This window comes from Peromyscus leucopus, chromosome 4 (genome assembly GCF_004664715.2).
Source record: "Peromyscus leucopus breed LL Stock chromosome 4, UCI_PerLeu_2.1, whole genome shotgun sequence".
Classification (NCBI taxonomy): Eukaryota; Metazoa; Chordata; class Mammalia; order Rodentia; family Cricetidae; genus Peromyscus; species Peromyscus leucopus.
The window spans coordinates 15,138,625-15,152,314 of NC_051066.1; the positions used below are offsets into that span (position 1 = coordinate 15,138,625).

Here is a 13,690-nt window from a genome sequence, read left to right on the forward strand (position 1 = left end):
ATCCATCCATTATACAAATGGTCACAACAATTTAATTCACAGTATTCCCAAACTGGAAACTATCCAAACACCCTTCAATAATGAGTAGCTGCATAAACTGAAACATGCCCTCGGTGGTGTGAATACACCATAGCAGTAAAAAGAAAGCAAGTCATGTTCGCTTTGGCAGCACATACACTAAAACTGAATAAAAATAATACAGAGATTAGCATGGCCCCTGAACAAGGATGATATGCCAATTTGTGAAGGGTTCCATATTTTAAAAAAGAAAGAAAATCTCACATGGCCACATGCTATGATTCTATTTTTATGAATTTCTCAGAATGACAAAAATCAGAGATTAAGGAGTTAGTTGTTTGGATGTCAGTGAGAAGGGTGTTGATAGAATGTGGCAGCTTTAAAGTGGCAGCCGGAAGGGTTTCTATGGCAATGAGCTTTGCAGCATTGGTCTCGTCCTGGCTACCAGGATATGCTGTGTCAAAGGAGGGGCACATGTGGTGCTATACTGTGCACCCTAATAAAGCTTGCCTGAAGAACAGAGGACAGAGCCAGCCACGAGATTAAACACATAGTCAGGCAGTGGTGGCACACAGCACTTGGGAGGCAGAGATCTGTCTGGATCTCTGAGTTCAAAGCCACCCTGGCCTACACAAGGTTGACTCAGTCTGGAGAGAGACAGAGCCAAGCAGTGGTGGCACACACCTTTAATCCCAGTACTTGGGAAGCACACAGCCTTCAATGGCTGGGCAGAGAAAGGTATATAAGTCATGAGGAGACAGGAACTAAAAGCTTTTATCAGAAGTATCCCTTTCTGCTAGAGGCTTTTTCAGGCTGAGGAGTCCTAGAGGTAAGAGGTGTCTTGTTCCTTTGTCTCTCTGATCTTTCAGCATTTCCACCAATATCTGGTACTGGGTTTTTTATTAAAAGACCATTTTAAGATTCATGTCACATGTAGTCATATGTGCATTCACATACATACATGTGCATGTATACATACACCAGAACAGCTAATGATTCTGGAGCTGACCTTTAGAGTAGTCTTAGCATCATGTGAGGTGTTATCATAGGGGACATTGGAAAAGATCATGGGGGCCTTTCTTTACTTTGCCATTTCTTGTGATTCTATAATTATCTTGAATTAAAAGAAGTTTTCTCCACAGAACAACTTGACACTGCACTGGATGCATCCTGAACAATCTGACCAATGTCACCGAAAATGACCAGGACTTTCTATACACCTGCAATATGGACTGCAAAACAAAGATCAAGACTATCATACAAGCTGGGTATGGTGACACATGCCTTTAATCCTAGCACTCGGGAGGCAGAGGCAGGTGGATCTCTGTGAGTTCGAGGCCAGCCTGGTCTCCAAAGCAAGTTCCAGGAAAGGCACAAAGCTACACAGAGAAACCCTGTCTCGAAAAACAAAAAACAAAAAACAACAAAAAAGAAAATTCCAGGACAGCCATCTACACAGTGAGTGAGATTCTGTCTCAAAAAACAAAACAAAAAATATAAACAAAAACAACAAAAAACGCAATAATTTTAAATTATATATACCACTACATTAACTTTTTATTTTAAGAATAATTTATAAACCAGGCAGTGGTGGTGCACGCCTTTAATCCCAGCACTTGGGAGGCAGAGCCAGGTGGATCTATGTGAGTTTGAGGTCAGCCTGGTCTGCAGAGAACTACATATAGAGAAACCCTGTCTTGAAAAAAAAAAAAAAGAAAGAATAATTTATAACTAATAAATACTAGGTATCTTTCAATTTTACAGATCTTTGGTTTGCATTATTTAATGTTTTATATCAGTGATTTTCAACTTTCCTAATGCTTTGACCTTTTAATACAGGTCCTCATGTTGTGGTGACCCCAACCATAACATTATTTTAATGCTATTCATAACTGTAATTTTGTTACTAATATGAATTGTAATATAAATATCAGATACTCGAGCTCCCCTCCATGGCCTCTGCATCAGCTCCTGCCTCCAGGATCCTGCCCTGCTTGAGTTCCTGTCCTTGACTTCCTTCAGTGATAAACCTCAGTGTGGAAGTGTAAGCCAAATAAACCCTTTCCTCCCCCCCCCCAAAAAAAAATATCAGATACTCAGGATATCTGATATATGACTCCCAAAAGGGTCATGACGCACAGGTTGAGAACCACTGTTTTATATAATTTAAGTATCTGTAGGGCAGAGGAAGTGTTTGTGCTGTTCTGAAATAGATATTCTAATAATATCTTATTTTATGATCATTGGACATAACCACTGCGTTCACTATTATACCACTTTACAGAGACATTCCGGAAACTTTTACTATACCCTACCATTATCATATGCTCACTTAAAATTACATTAAAAATTGTAAATAAAATGTGGCAATGCATAGACTAAAGGGTAGACTGTGTGACTCAACAGGCCACACCACAGCTCACACTAGAAGATTCTTTTTTTTTTTTTTGTATTTCTTTATTTTGTTTGGTTTTCAGATTTTCTTTTAAATTTGGTTTTGATTGGGGGGGGGGGCAGTTCAAGGGCAGAGGGCAGATGCAAGGAGACAGGGAGATTAGGATTGGAATGCAAGATGTGAAATCCACAAAGAATCAATACACGTTTTTAAAAAATGTTAAGAAAAACAGAATATGAACTTGGAAATTTTCAAAAATTCTCTTGAGTTTTCATTTCCTATTCTTAGATTCCAATTGTAAACATATATGTATCATTTATGTATTTATCTACTTGTGTGGGGTGGGTGCTCATGAGTGTGGTGGTGAGTGTAACGTGGAGCTGGCTTTCTCCTTCCACTGCAGGCACTGGGGTCAAGCTTAGGTTGTCAGCTTGGTGTAAGACGTCTTGAACTACTGAGCCATCTGGCCAACTCCAGCCTCTAAAATATAACAGCTTCTTCCTGATGGATGACCAGCTCTGGGTTTCATCCTAGGACTAATGTACTCCAGCTGTTGGCCCAGAGAGTGGTCTAGTTCTAACCGACCCCCTACCAAAGCTACCTGATCCCATCCAAGGGCATTTTCTAACAGGTCAGCAAGCTCCATGGCCATCTACTCCCATACCTATTCCAGCAAGCAGAGTGCTGGCATACACTTTTAGCAGGCTCAGGACCTAAAACGATAGGCCTGTGATGGGGGGATGTCAGTACAGAGGACTCTCCTAATGTCTCTGGGTCCCTCCATCTTAAGGGTTTCTAACACGTCATATACTATTACACACTCTCTGCCTGTGAAGATCTCAAGGCCTGGAAATCCCTTAATGTGGATGGCTCCTTCAGAGTAGAGCCTTCCCTGGATAGAGGGTAGGCAGCCCACAGTTCCTGAGGAATGGATAATGTTTACCTTCAGGACCTCTGTGTAGCTTACCAATGGCACTGAGGGCATGCTGGAGTTCCAGAGCAAAGGCAGTTAGGGGCACGTCCTCAGACACAGGCATTGCTGCTACCGTGGACAAGTTGCCAGGTGGGTTCCCCAAGTCCCATTTGCTGCTTGCTGTGTGAAGCCCAAGCTGGTGACCTGTAGGGATACAACCAAGAATCAACTTGGAAGGTTGGGCTACCAGCAAAACAGCTATGGTGACAGATGACACAGGGTGCCATCAAGAGGGACCAGGGTCTGCTTCCAGTCTCACAATGACTAAAGCAGGCCCTTGATCAATACCAAAATGGATGTGCTCTAGTTTTGGCCCAGCCATAAATTATCTTGATCCTCCAGAGCTTGGGAATTCAAGGAGCAAGAAAATGCCAGATGAGAGCACCCCCACACCCCAATGGTCTCACTATGTAGCCTTGGCTGGCCTCAGATCCACCTCTCTCTCTCTTTTTTTTTTTTTTTTGGTTTTTCGAGACAGTTTCTCTGTGTAGCTTTGCGCCTTTCCTGGAACTCGCTTTGGAGACCAGGCTGGCCTCGAACTCACAGAGATCCACCTGACTCTGCCTCCCAAGTGCTGAGATTAAAGGCGTGCGCCACCACCGCCCGGCAGATCCACCTCTCTTAATGGTATGTGTATGTATACACACACACACACACACACACACACACACACACACACACACACACACACCCATCATTGCTCTTTACAGTTTTTTTTGTTTTTAATCACTCTAGAATCTGTAAGCTCAGAAGATCAACAGACACACCTTTATTATCTCTTATCCACATGGGATTCCAAAAACCAAAGGAAGCAAAGAATAAAGGAGAAAGGTCATTCTGGGGCAGGGGCAGGGGCATCCTAGGGAGACACCAGAAAGGATGCCTGAAGGAGAAATCGAAGCAGGCAGAGCCTCGAGACCAGGATATCCAAGGGTCCAACAGAGCCTCACCCAGACACCCAGAGGGCCTAGACCTCCCCCCAGGCCCTACTCAGCTGCAGGGACTGTGGACCACTCAACTAACACTGGGGCAAGACTGAAGACATTTTAGTTTTGCTATCCTGTACCAAAAGATCCTGGTACAAGTTCTTCTCCCATACAAAGTTCTCCTCTTGAAGGGGCCCCTCCTGCATCCACAAAAGGTGGCTGAGCACAGGGTTTCCTGGCATTTTCATGCTATGGGCTCCCTGGCCACCGGTGGCCTACCCTCCTCTACAATGTCCCTCTCACCCCTGACCTTCCTTTTTACTCTGACACAGACAGACCCATCTTCAGGCCTGGGCCGCCTGTCTTCCTTAAGCGCAGTTTCCAAATGCCTGGCTTCTTCTCTGCTCCTCACCCCAGCAACAGCTTCCAGAAACTATCAGATACACAGTTCCAATTGGTTGGACATATGTCTGCACAGACTGACTTAGAAGTCTGGTGCAGAGCTACAGGTGGAGGGAGCTACAGGGATATGTGGAGCCCCATTCAGTGACCTGTAGGCACAGAGCCAGGAATCAACTTGTAAAGCTGGGCCACTGCCTGGAAGCCCCCATGTTTCCAGATGACATAAGGTACAGGACAGTAAGAGACAGAGTTTAGGAAGGGTTTGCCATTCCAAGCAAACCTAAGAGCAGGGAGAGAGGGTGAGAGATAAGGAGCCAGACTTAGCTGTGATAAGCAGAAACAAGTCTATAGTCTTAAGAGGATACATGCATTTCACCTACGCACACATAACACATATGTAATACATATACCCTCATACATCATACATATATCACACAAATACTACACACACAATTCACATACATCTCACATACAATATATATATACATATACATATATACACCATATACACAATTTGCATACATACGTCCCAGACACCATGTATATACCACACACATAACTTATACATGTACTTTATATATACCATATGTGCATCATATACACAAAGATATTCACTGCAATATTGTTTAAAATAGTTGGGAAGGCCAGAGATAGTGGTGACACCTTTAATCCCAGCACTCAGGAGGCAGAAACAGGAGAATCTCTGTGGGTTTGAGGCCAATCTGGTCTACAGAGTGAACTCCAGGCTAACCAGGGATACATATTGATACCCTGTCTCAAAAAACAAAACAGAACAACAATAACAACAAAAACAAAAACAAAAAATAAACAAAAATAGAGCTGAGGAGAGATGTTTGGTAATGGGGGAAATAGCTAAATGAATAACCGACCCTCTTAGCTATCAAAAAATAAAACACATCTTTAAGCCAGGTGGTGGTGGTGGTGGTGGTGATGGTGGTGGTGCATGCCTTTAATCCCAGCACCCAGAAGGCAGAGGCAGATGGATCTCTGTGAGTTCCAGGCCAGCCTGGTCTACAGAGTGATATCCAGGGCAGCCAGGGCAACACAGAGAAACTATGTCTCAAAAAACAAACAAACAAACAAACAAACAAACAAACAGGGGGCTGGAGAGATGGCTCAGAGGTTAAGAGCACTGGCTGCTCTCCCAGAGGTCCTGAGTTCAATTCCCAGCAACCACATGGTGGCTCACAACCATCTGTAATGAGATCTGGTGCCCTCTTCTGGCCTGCAGGGTTACATGCGGGCAGAACATTGTATTCATAATAAATAAATCTAAAATAAATAAAACCCCACATCTTTATATAATGGTGAGAACAGTTATTGAGTGAAATAGCTATAGTTATAACTTTGGTCACAAGGCCTAAAATGGGCTCTCTTTGGTGCCACATTCTCCAGCTGTCTGTGCCTCACTCAAAGTGAACTGATGGTCACTGAGCCTGTGTGGTTCTCTGCAACCTGTGGTTCCTAAGAGCCTCCGGGGTTCCTCTGATATCTCCCCTCACTTCCTGGATACCTCCTTGCCCTGCCCCTTCCCCTGCTCCCCTGGGTCTTCATCTCCCAGGCCTATGGAAGGAGGCCTTCTTTACTTATTTCATCCTCATTCATTAGCTCCGGGGAGAGGACTATGGCCTTCTAACAGGGCAGTTCCCACTCCCCCAGCAGCTTTCCCATCAAATGTAAGAATGGGTGTTGTGAGTCAGTGGTGCTTCCACCCAGGAAGCCCACAGGGAGGCACCAAGCAGTCAACTGTCCTCGGCTCAGGCGTAGGCTGCTTCCACACACTGAGTGGATGGTTACCACTCTGGTGATTAGGGGGAAACAACACCTAAGTAACAACTAAGTCACTAAAAGCCCAAAGCCCACAGCCCGGAGCACCGCCTAGCAGAAGCAGATGAAAATCACTGCTACAGCAGTGATCTGAATATCTCTCCCTTGGGTAGCCTCCTTTGCAACAGGTCTTCCTTGGGGATTCCCTTCACTCTCCCATCTTTCTTTTCCATCGACCTCAGAGGTCAGAGCCCTCTGTTTTAGTAGAACCAGTATGGGAGCTCTACTGTTAGCTATGTGTAGCTCTCAGTCTTCAAATGAGGTACTTAGGAAGGCTTTACTGTGGTCCAAAGGGAAGCGGAGTGAGGGACACCTCATCTGGAGGCTCTAAGGGCTGCAGGAAGCAGCTCTCTCCATTCAACAGGTCAAGGAAGGAGTCCTTTCCAAGGAGGCTGCCTCTACGAAGCCTCTCCAGCTTGAACAAAAAGCAGCCTTTCTCTCTAGCAAGCAGAAGCCCTGCACCAGCCAGAGAGGGGACTGGAGAAAGCTATCTTCAGCTATGCCTGGGCTAGGCAGGTCAGAATCCACAGAGGATCAGAACAAAGGATGGCACGGAACTCCAGCAATCCTACCGGCTCAAGGAAACACAGGCTGACCAAACAAATCATAGTCCAGAAAACTAGGGCAGAACCTGAGCTATGAATACAAACACACTGACAGCCACAGAAGATTTACATGGGAATATAATATTCAAAAATAGATATTTGTTTAATATAGTATATATATATTTAAAAATTCAGTATATTCCAATTATCAGGTACACCAAGAACAAAGAATTTTTTTTTCTTTTTGGTTTTTTGAGATAGGGTTTCTCTGTGTGTAGCCCTGGCTATTCTGGAACTTGCTCTGTAGACCAGGCTGATCTCAAACTCAAAGATCCAACTTTCTCTGCATCCTGAATGCTGGGATTAAAGACATGCACCACCTCTACAGCAAGGAATCTTAACTTGAATGAGAAAAATCAGTCAACAGACAAAATAACAGCACAAAGGTTAGAATTATTTGCTAGGAACAATGAAATACAACCAGTCACAGCCAGCCATCATGAAATCATGAGCATTTCTGAAACAAACAGAAACAGAAAACCTTAGTAAAACAAAGAAGAGCCAAAACACAACAACAAATAAAAGGTTCTCTGGGACAGGAGTCACAGCAGTACACACTCGTGATCCCAGCAGGGGGCTACTAGACTAAGAGGGAGCCCAGAGCAGAAGGATGGCAAATTCTAGGTCAGTCTGGGCTATATACTGAGTCAGAGGCCAGCCTGGGATACACAGCAAGTTCCTGTCTCCAAATAATAATAACAACCAAAAAAAATATTTTTAAACCACTTTGTATAGGCCAAATAGGAGAATCAAGGTGACAGGAAAGAGCAAGTAATATTGAGGACAGGCCAAAGTAACAATTCTATTTGAACATCATAGAGACAGAAAGATAAAAAAGTGACCAGTGCCCCAGATACCTCTGTGACAATAACAAAAGGCCCAGCATTCGTGACACTTTGTTTTAAGAAGAAAAGAAAGAAAACAGGGTTGGAAAAAGATGTGAAGAAAGAAAAGCTAAGAATTTCCCAAATTTGCTAAAAGATATAATCTATAGGTTAAAGCACAATTAACTCCAAAGGCATAAATCCAAAGATTTTCTAATTTCTGAAATGTAAAGATGAAAAATAATTTAAGGGCAGGTCAAGTGTCAGTTATCTGAAATCTCTGAGGCCAGAGTGCTTTGGAGTTCTGGCCTTGTCAGATTTTAGAACATTCCCAGTCTACTGGTTAAACATTCCTCATCTGAAAGTAGCAAATGCTCCCAAAATTCAGAACTTCTGAATGCTGACGTGACACTTCAAAAGTTTTGGATTTTGGATTTCAGATTTTTAAAGGCAAATGTTTGGTTCTCAAGGCACGTAGAGGTAATGGTTAAAACACATCTCAAGGACTGGTAAGATGGCTCATTGGTTAAGAGCACTGGCTATCATTCCAGAGGTTCGATTACCAGCACCAACATGTGGCTTACAACTGTCTGTAACTCCAGTTTCAAAGGATCTGACACCCTCTTCTGGCCGCCAAGGGCACTGCATGCATGCAGTGCACAGACATATGCAGGCAAAACACCCAGATACATAAAAATAAACAAATCTCAAAAACAACAAAACATACAACGGCTGGCCTCAAACTCACAGAGATCCGCCTGGCTCTGCCTCCCGAGTGCGGGATTAAAGGTGTGCGCCACCACTGCCCGGCCGATAAGGCACTTTCATTCCACTTAAAATGAAAAATATTGCTATTAATGGATGAGGATAAGCATAAAATTTTGTACTCCCTAGAAACCATCCAACAAAGAGAATGTAGAAATCAGAACTAATAAAAATTAGATGCTTGAAAGTAACCAAAAAGAATAATATTGGAGCCGGGGGTGGCGCACGCCTTTAATCCCAGTACTTGGGAGGCAGAGGCAGGTGGATATCTGTGAATTTGAGGCCAGCCTGGTCTACAGAGTGAGTTCCAGGAAAGGCACAAAGATACACAGAGAAACCCTGTCTCGATAAACCAAAATAATAATAATGATAATAATAATACTATTGGAATAAAATTAAAACATAAGGTAGTAGAGATAAATTCTAATAGAACAGCTATGTTAGAGGTAAGTGGTCTGAATAGTTAAAAGGTAAAGATTATCAGAAGAACAGTTAAAAAAACCTGGCCTCTCACTGTGCCTTCCTTTAAGACACTTACTTCAAACACAGTGGTCAGACAGGCTGAAAGCAAAGTAAGAAAGAAACCATATGTATTGAACAGTATGGTGTCTCTCCTAAATTCATGCCCACTCAGAACTTCAGAATGTAATCTCATGTGGGAAAAGCCTTAAAGACTGATGAAGTTAAGATGAATCCATCCTGGAGAAGGACCACAGTTTTCTATTGCTGTGTGCACACTGTAAGCACAGACAGTTTGCTTAACATAATACTTAAAATACCAGGATGTGATCCAAATGACAAGGTGTACTGAGAGTAAAGAGCTAAACAGCAGCGTGTTTACCCACAATGTGTCCTCTCAACAAACATCCAGTACTGCACACCAGTCTCAGCCATGTATAAAGCTTGTGTGTCTACACAGGACCAGGTCACGAACGAGCTAGCCTGGGAGAGCCAGTGGGAAAAGAAACAGAAGGTGAGGCTAAGATGAGCAGAGCGTGGGAGGACCAGAGGTGTGCACACAGATGTGCAACGGCCACCTAGGCAGGGAGCATGGGGGTGGAGGCAGGAGACAGCCATGGGCGTAGTGTGCAGAGAACAGTGCAGGGCCAGAGAGCAACACCAGAGATCCAGGAAAAGAAGAGAGTCCTAGAACACAGAGTGACCAGTGGCTCCCAAATTAGGGACACTCTTGGAGCTAGAGGGAAACAAACATGCTGTGGTAGAGTTTTAATTCCTGACACCCTACAGTGATTCACCATCTTTTTACACTTGGCACATGACAGACAGACTAGGGCAGCCTCCCCCTCTCCCACTCTCCCAGAGGCTTCACCCTCTATTTCCCTTTCTAATCACTGACGGGAATAGAAGCAGATATATCACACCTCTTCTCACAAATAGTTGAGCTTCCCTCTGTGCTGCCCATGTTGAGACACATCTTGGCAAAATATGCTGGCACTGTCAGAATCTAAGCCCTCCTTACTCAGAGTTGTGCTTGGTGGGAGCTTGTGGATGTTTCCAAGAGTCATGCAGCACAGTATCCCACAACGCTGCAGAGGTCTGCTCCGGCCGGCTTCCATGTTTCTTCTTCTGCCCCTGGGGGCGGCGGGGGGGGGGGGGGGGGGGGCCGCGGTGCGGCACCAGTGGGTGGACTAAGGAGGTGTTGAGACTCACCTGTTCCAGATCCCTGCTGGAGGCTGCCTAAGATCTTCTCACCCAAGAGATGAATCAGTCGGGTTACAACCTTGGGATAGAGGAAGAAGGAAAATCGCAAACCACATTGTTAAATGGTGAAACACTGGGTTGTCGGCGACTGGAAATAAATATGCGCTATGGGTGACAGGAGCCCATGCACAACTCTCTGGTTGCCAGATGAGACAGTGTTAGTTGCCAACTTGACAAATGCAGAAAGAGATGGCCTAGACATGCCTATCGGGATCGTCCTGGTGACATCAACTGATGTGGGAGGGCCCATCTCAACTGTGGACAGGACCTGGGTTTTATAATGGAAAAGCGGAATGAGCACCATCACGCATGCACTCGTTGCTCTCTGGTCTTGATTACGGATGGGACATAACAGACGCCTCTTCTAGCTCCTGCTGCTAGAAATCCTGTCGTGATTTCTCTACTATGAGGGACTCTGAGCCAAAAGAAAACATTTTCCCTTTGAGTTGCTTTTGTCAGGATATTTTTACCACAACAAAAGGAAAGAAATTAAATTACCAGGACAAAGGAGCTTGATGGGGGGGGGGGGAGTGGTTGCTCAGTCCAGGGGTGAGAAGGAGAAATGGAAACACAAAAGGTGTCTGTGACCTTGAGCCTGCTGTAGGTTCTCACACTCACTGGAGGTAGCAAGTGACCTAAGGAACCCATCCATGACCCCCAGGCATGGCAAAGACAGCTGACTAGGCCTCCTGAGAGTAGCTGACAAGGCACCTGCTTTTGTCTGGTATCATTTTCGTGACACCAGGGCCACTTCTTTTTTGTTGTTCTTTTTGGGTTTTTTGTTTGTTTGCTTGTTTGTTTTCAAGACAGACTCTCTCTGAAGCCTTAGCCAAAGAACTGTCCTGGAACGTGCTCTGTAAACCAGGCTAGCCTCAAACTCAGAGAGATCCGTCTGCCTCGGCCTCCCCAGTGCTGGGATTAAAGGTGTGCGCCAGCACTTCCTGGTTCACAAGGGCCACTTCTAGCAAGTAAAAATTTTTTTTAACATATTTGAATCTTTATTATAGATATCCCTTTATGCATAATTGGCTTATTTGTCTGGCACTTCTCATCAATAGAGACATTCTTTATTGTTTGTGTCTTGTCTCCTAAGAATGCTAACCCAGCCTTTTCTGTGCCTTTGGGTATCACATGTAATGCTTTATACTTGGATATGTCTAAAATAAATATTTTGGAAGAATTTGAGCCTGATATAGTTAGAAGAGAAATTAATTTTGTCCAAAACAAAACCTGATCTACATAGTATGTGAAAAGAGCAGAAAATAAATCTGTATGATAGTCTACTTTGCCTTTGGTTGGGAAATCACCATCACTTCATGTGTTTACATTTTCTTGGGGTCTTTAACAGTGATACCTCATTTCCATGCGTGGTATTGTTTGTTTTGCTTGCTTTAAGTTTTTTTGTGCTACTGGAGATTAGAGCTAAGACTTCATGCGTGCTGGGCAAGCACTCTAGCACTCAACTATGCTCCTGGCCTCTTTAATTATGATTAATTTATGCTTAATCATAAATTAATGCTTCTTAAATTATGATTAATAGAAATTTAATACTTGGATATTTTAACTCTGTTTCTTAACTGTCTGATCTTTTTTTCCCTTTTATCCATATATCTTTTTTCCCCCTGAGTAACAAGTTTTAATGTAAAGATCTATTTTGATTTTTTTTAATGCCAAATGCTGTTTATTGAAGGAGGGAGGAGGTCTTAAATACAGGCTGACAGCACAATGGGAGAACCCCGGAGGGCAGAACTAGCAAGGAAATTAAGGAAGCTTATCTGCCCCAGGCTGATCGGGTCAGAGATCACAGAAGATCTAAATGAAACTGACCAGATTTTCAGAGATGAAACAAAAAGTAGTCTGAGTAGAGAAGTCTGAAAGGAAGCCTGAAAGCATGACGTTTCCAGACGAGGCTGCTGCTGTGTAGTCCACTGTAACAGAAGTTTCGAAACATAAGAAAGCAGAGGGAAGAGGGCAGAAGTCCCACTGCTCCTTCACCCACCTCGGCAGTGCTACTTCAGAAACAAGCCTGTGGGAGCACTCAGGGAGTTCTATGATGAATAGCTGAATGTTTCTCTAAAGGCCAAGAGCCAAAACAAACCAACACCTATACTCAGCAAAGCACGATAATGTCTACCTTTCATACCAGCAATGGGAAGCTGAGATATGAGGGTATGAAGTTTGAGGCTGCCTGGACCACAAGAGAAGTTCAAGGCCAGCCTGGGAACTTAACACCCTGTCTCAAAATAAAATTATAGAGCTGGGGATGCAGTTCCGGGCCATAGTGCTTGTGTAGTATACATAAGGCCCTGAGCTTAATCCCCAGTACCACAAATAAAGCAATAAAATTGTCACATTTTAATACAAGTAAATTCTTCAGTCCTCAGCTCCAGAAAAACAAAACAAAACAAAACAAACAAAAAACCAACCAAGTAAATTCAAAGTGAGACTAATTTTGCTGTTGTTGCTGTTTCTTTGGGAGACAGAGTCTACTATTGTAGTCCTGGTTACCCTGGAACTCACTATGTAGACCAGACTGGCTTTGAATTCACAGAACTCACAGCCTGTAACCTTGGCTCTAACTTCCAAATACTAGGGTTAAAAGCAGACCACCATGTCTGACCATTAAAGCTAATTTTTTTTTTAAGATTTATTTATTTATTATATATACAGAAGAGGGCACCAGATCTCATTACAGATGGTTGCGAGCCACCATGTGGTTGCTGGGAATTGAACTCAGGACCTCTGGAAGAACAGCCAGTGCTCTTAACCTCTGAGCCATCTTTCCAGCCCAACTAATTTTTTAAAAGGTTATTTCTACGTCAAGTGGCAAAGGTTCCAGATCGTCCAATAAGTCCACAAAAAGGGGTCTGGTATCTTAAAAAAATCGAGGAAGCACAAATTCACACCACTGTGATGCAGCCATGAGAACGGCTGGTGTTAGGCAGCTGCCTTGTGTTCGCTAGCACTCTAGGCTCAGGAGCCACATCCTACAGGGCTGGGTAACAGCACAGCCACTTTGGAGAACTGTGCAGTTCCAAAAGCACACATCGATCTCGTGACTAGCAACTGAACAAGGAAAATGAATCATCTGTTTATAATAACATTTGTCAAGAATGCGTTCAGCAGCCTTTTAAACCCAATAGTTCCAAACTGGAAAGCATCCCAACACCCACCAACTGGAGAACAGACAAATGGACTGAGACCAGCAGCAG

The 13,690-nt window shown here is 43.7% G+C and overlaps 1 protein-coding gene and 1 non-coding gene across 4 annotated transcripts in view; one reads left to right on the forward strand and one right to left on the reverse strand.

Annotated features, from left to right (window-relative positions):
* Pnpla7 (patatin like phospholipase domain containing 7) overlaps positions 1-13,690 on the reverse strand; it is an 88,197-nt gene that overhangs the window by 17,821 nt on the left and 56,686 nt on the right. For all 3 annotated transcript variants that reach the window (XM_028868699.2, XM_037204709.1, XM_028868700.2), the window contains 2 exons: positions 10,428-10,497; positions 3,381-3,530 (listed from right to left, as the gene is read on the reverse strand). In XM_028868699.2, coding sequence (XP_028724532.1) covers positions 3,381-3,530; positions 10,428-10,497 — 220 coding nt within the window. The remainder of the gene's footprint in view (positions 1-3,380; positions 3,531-10,427; positions 10,498-13,690) is intronic.
* Positions 156-262, forward strand: LOC114692864. The gene has a single exon (XR_003734474.1). It is a non-coding gene; the product is annotated as a U6 spliceosomal RNA (small nuclear RNA).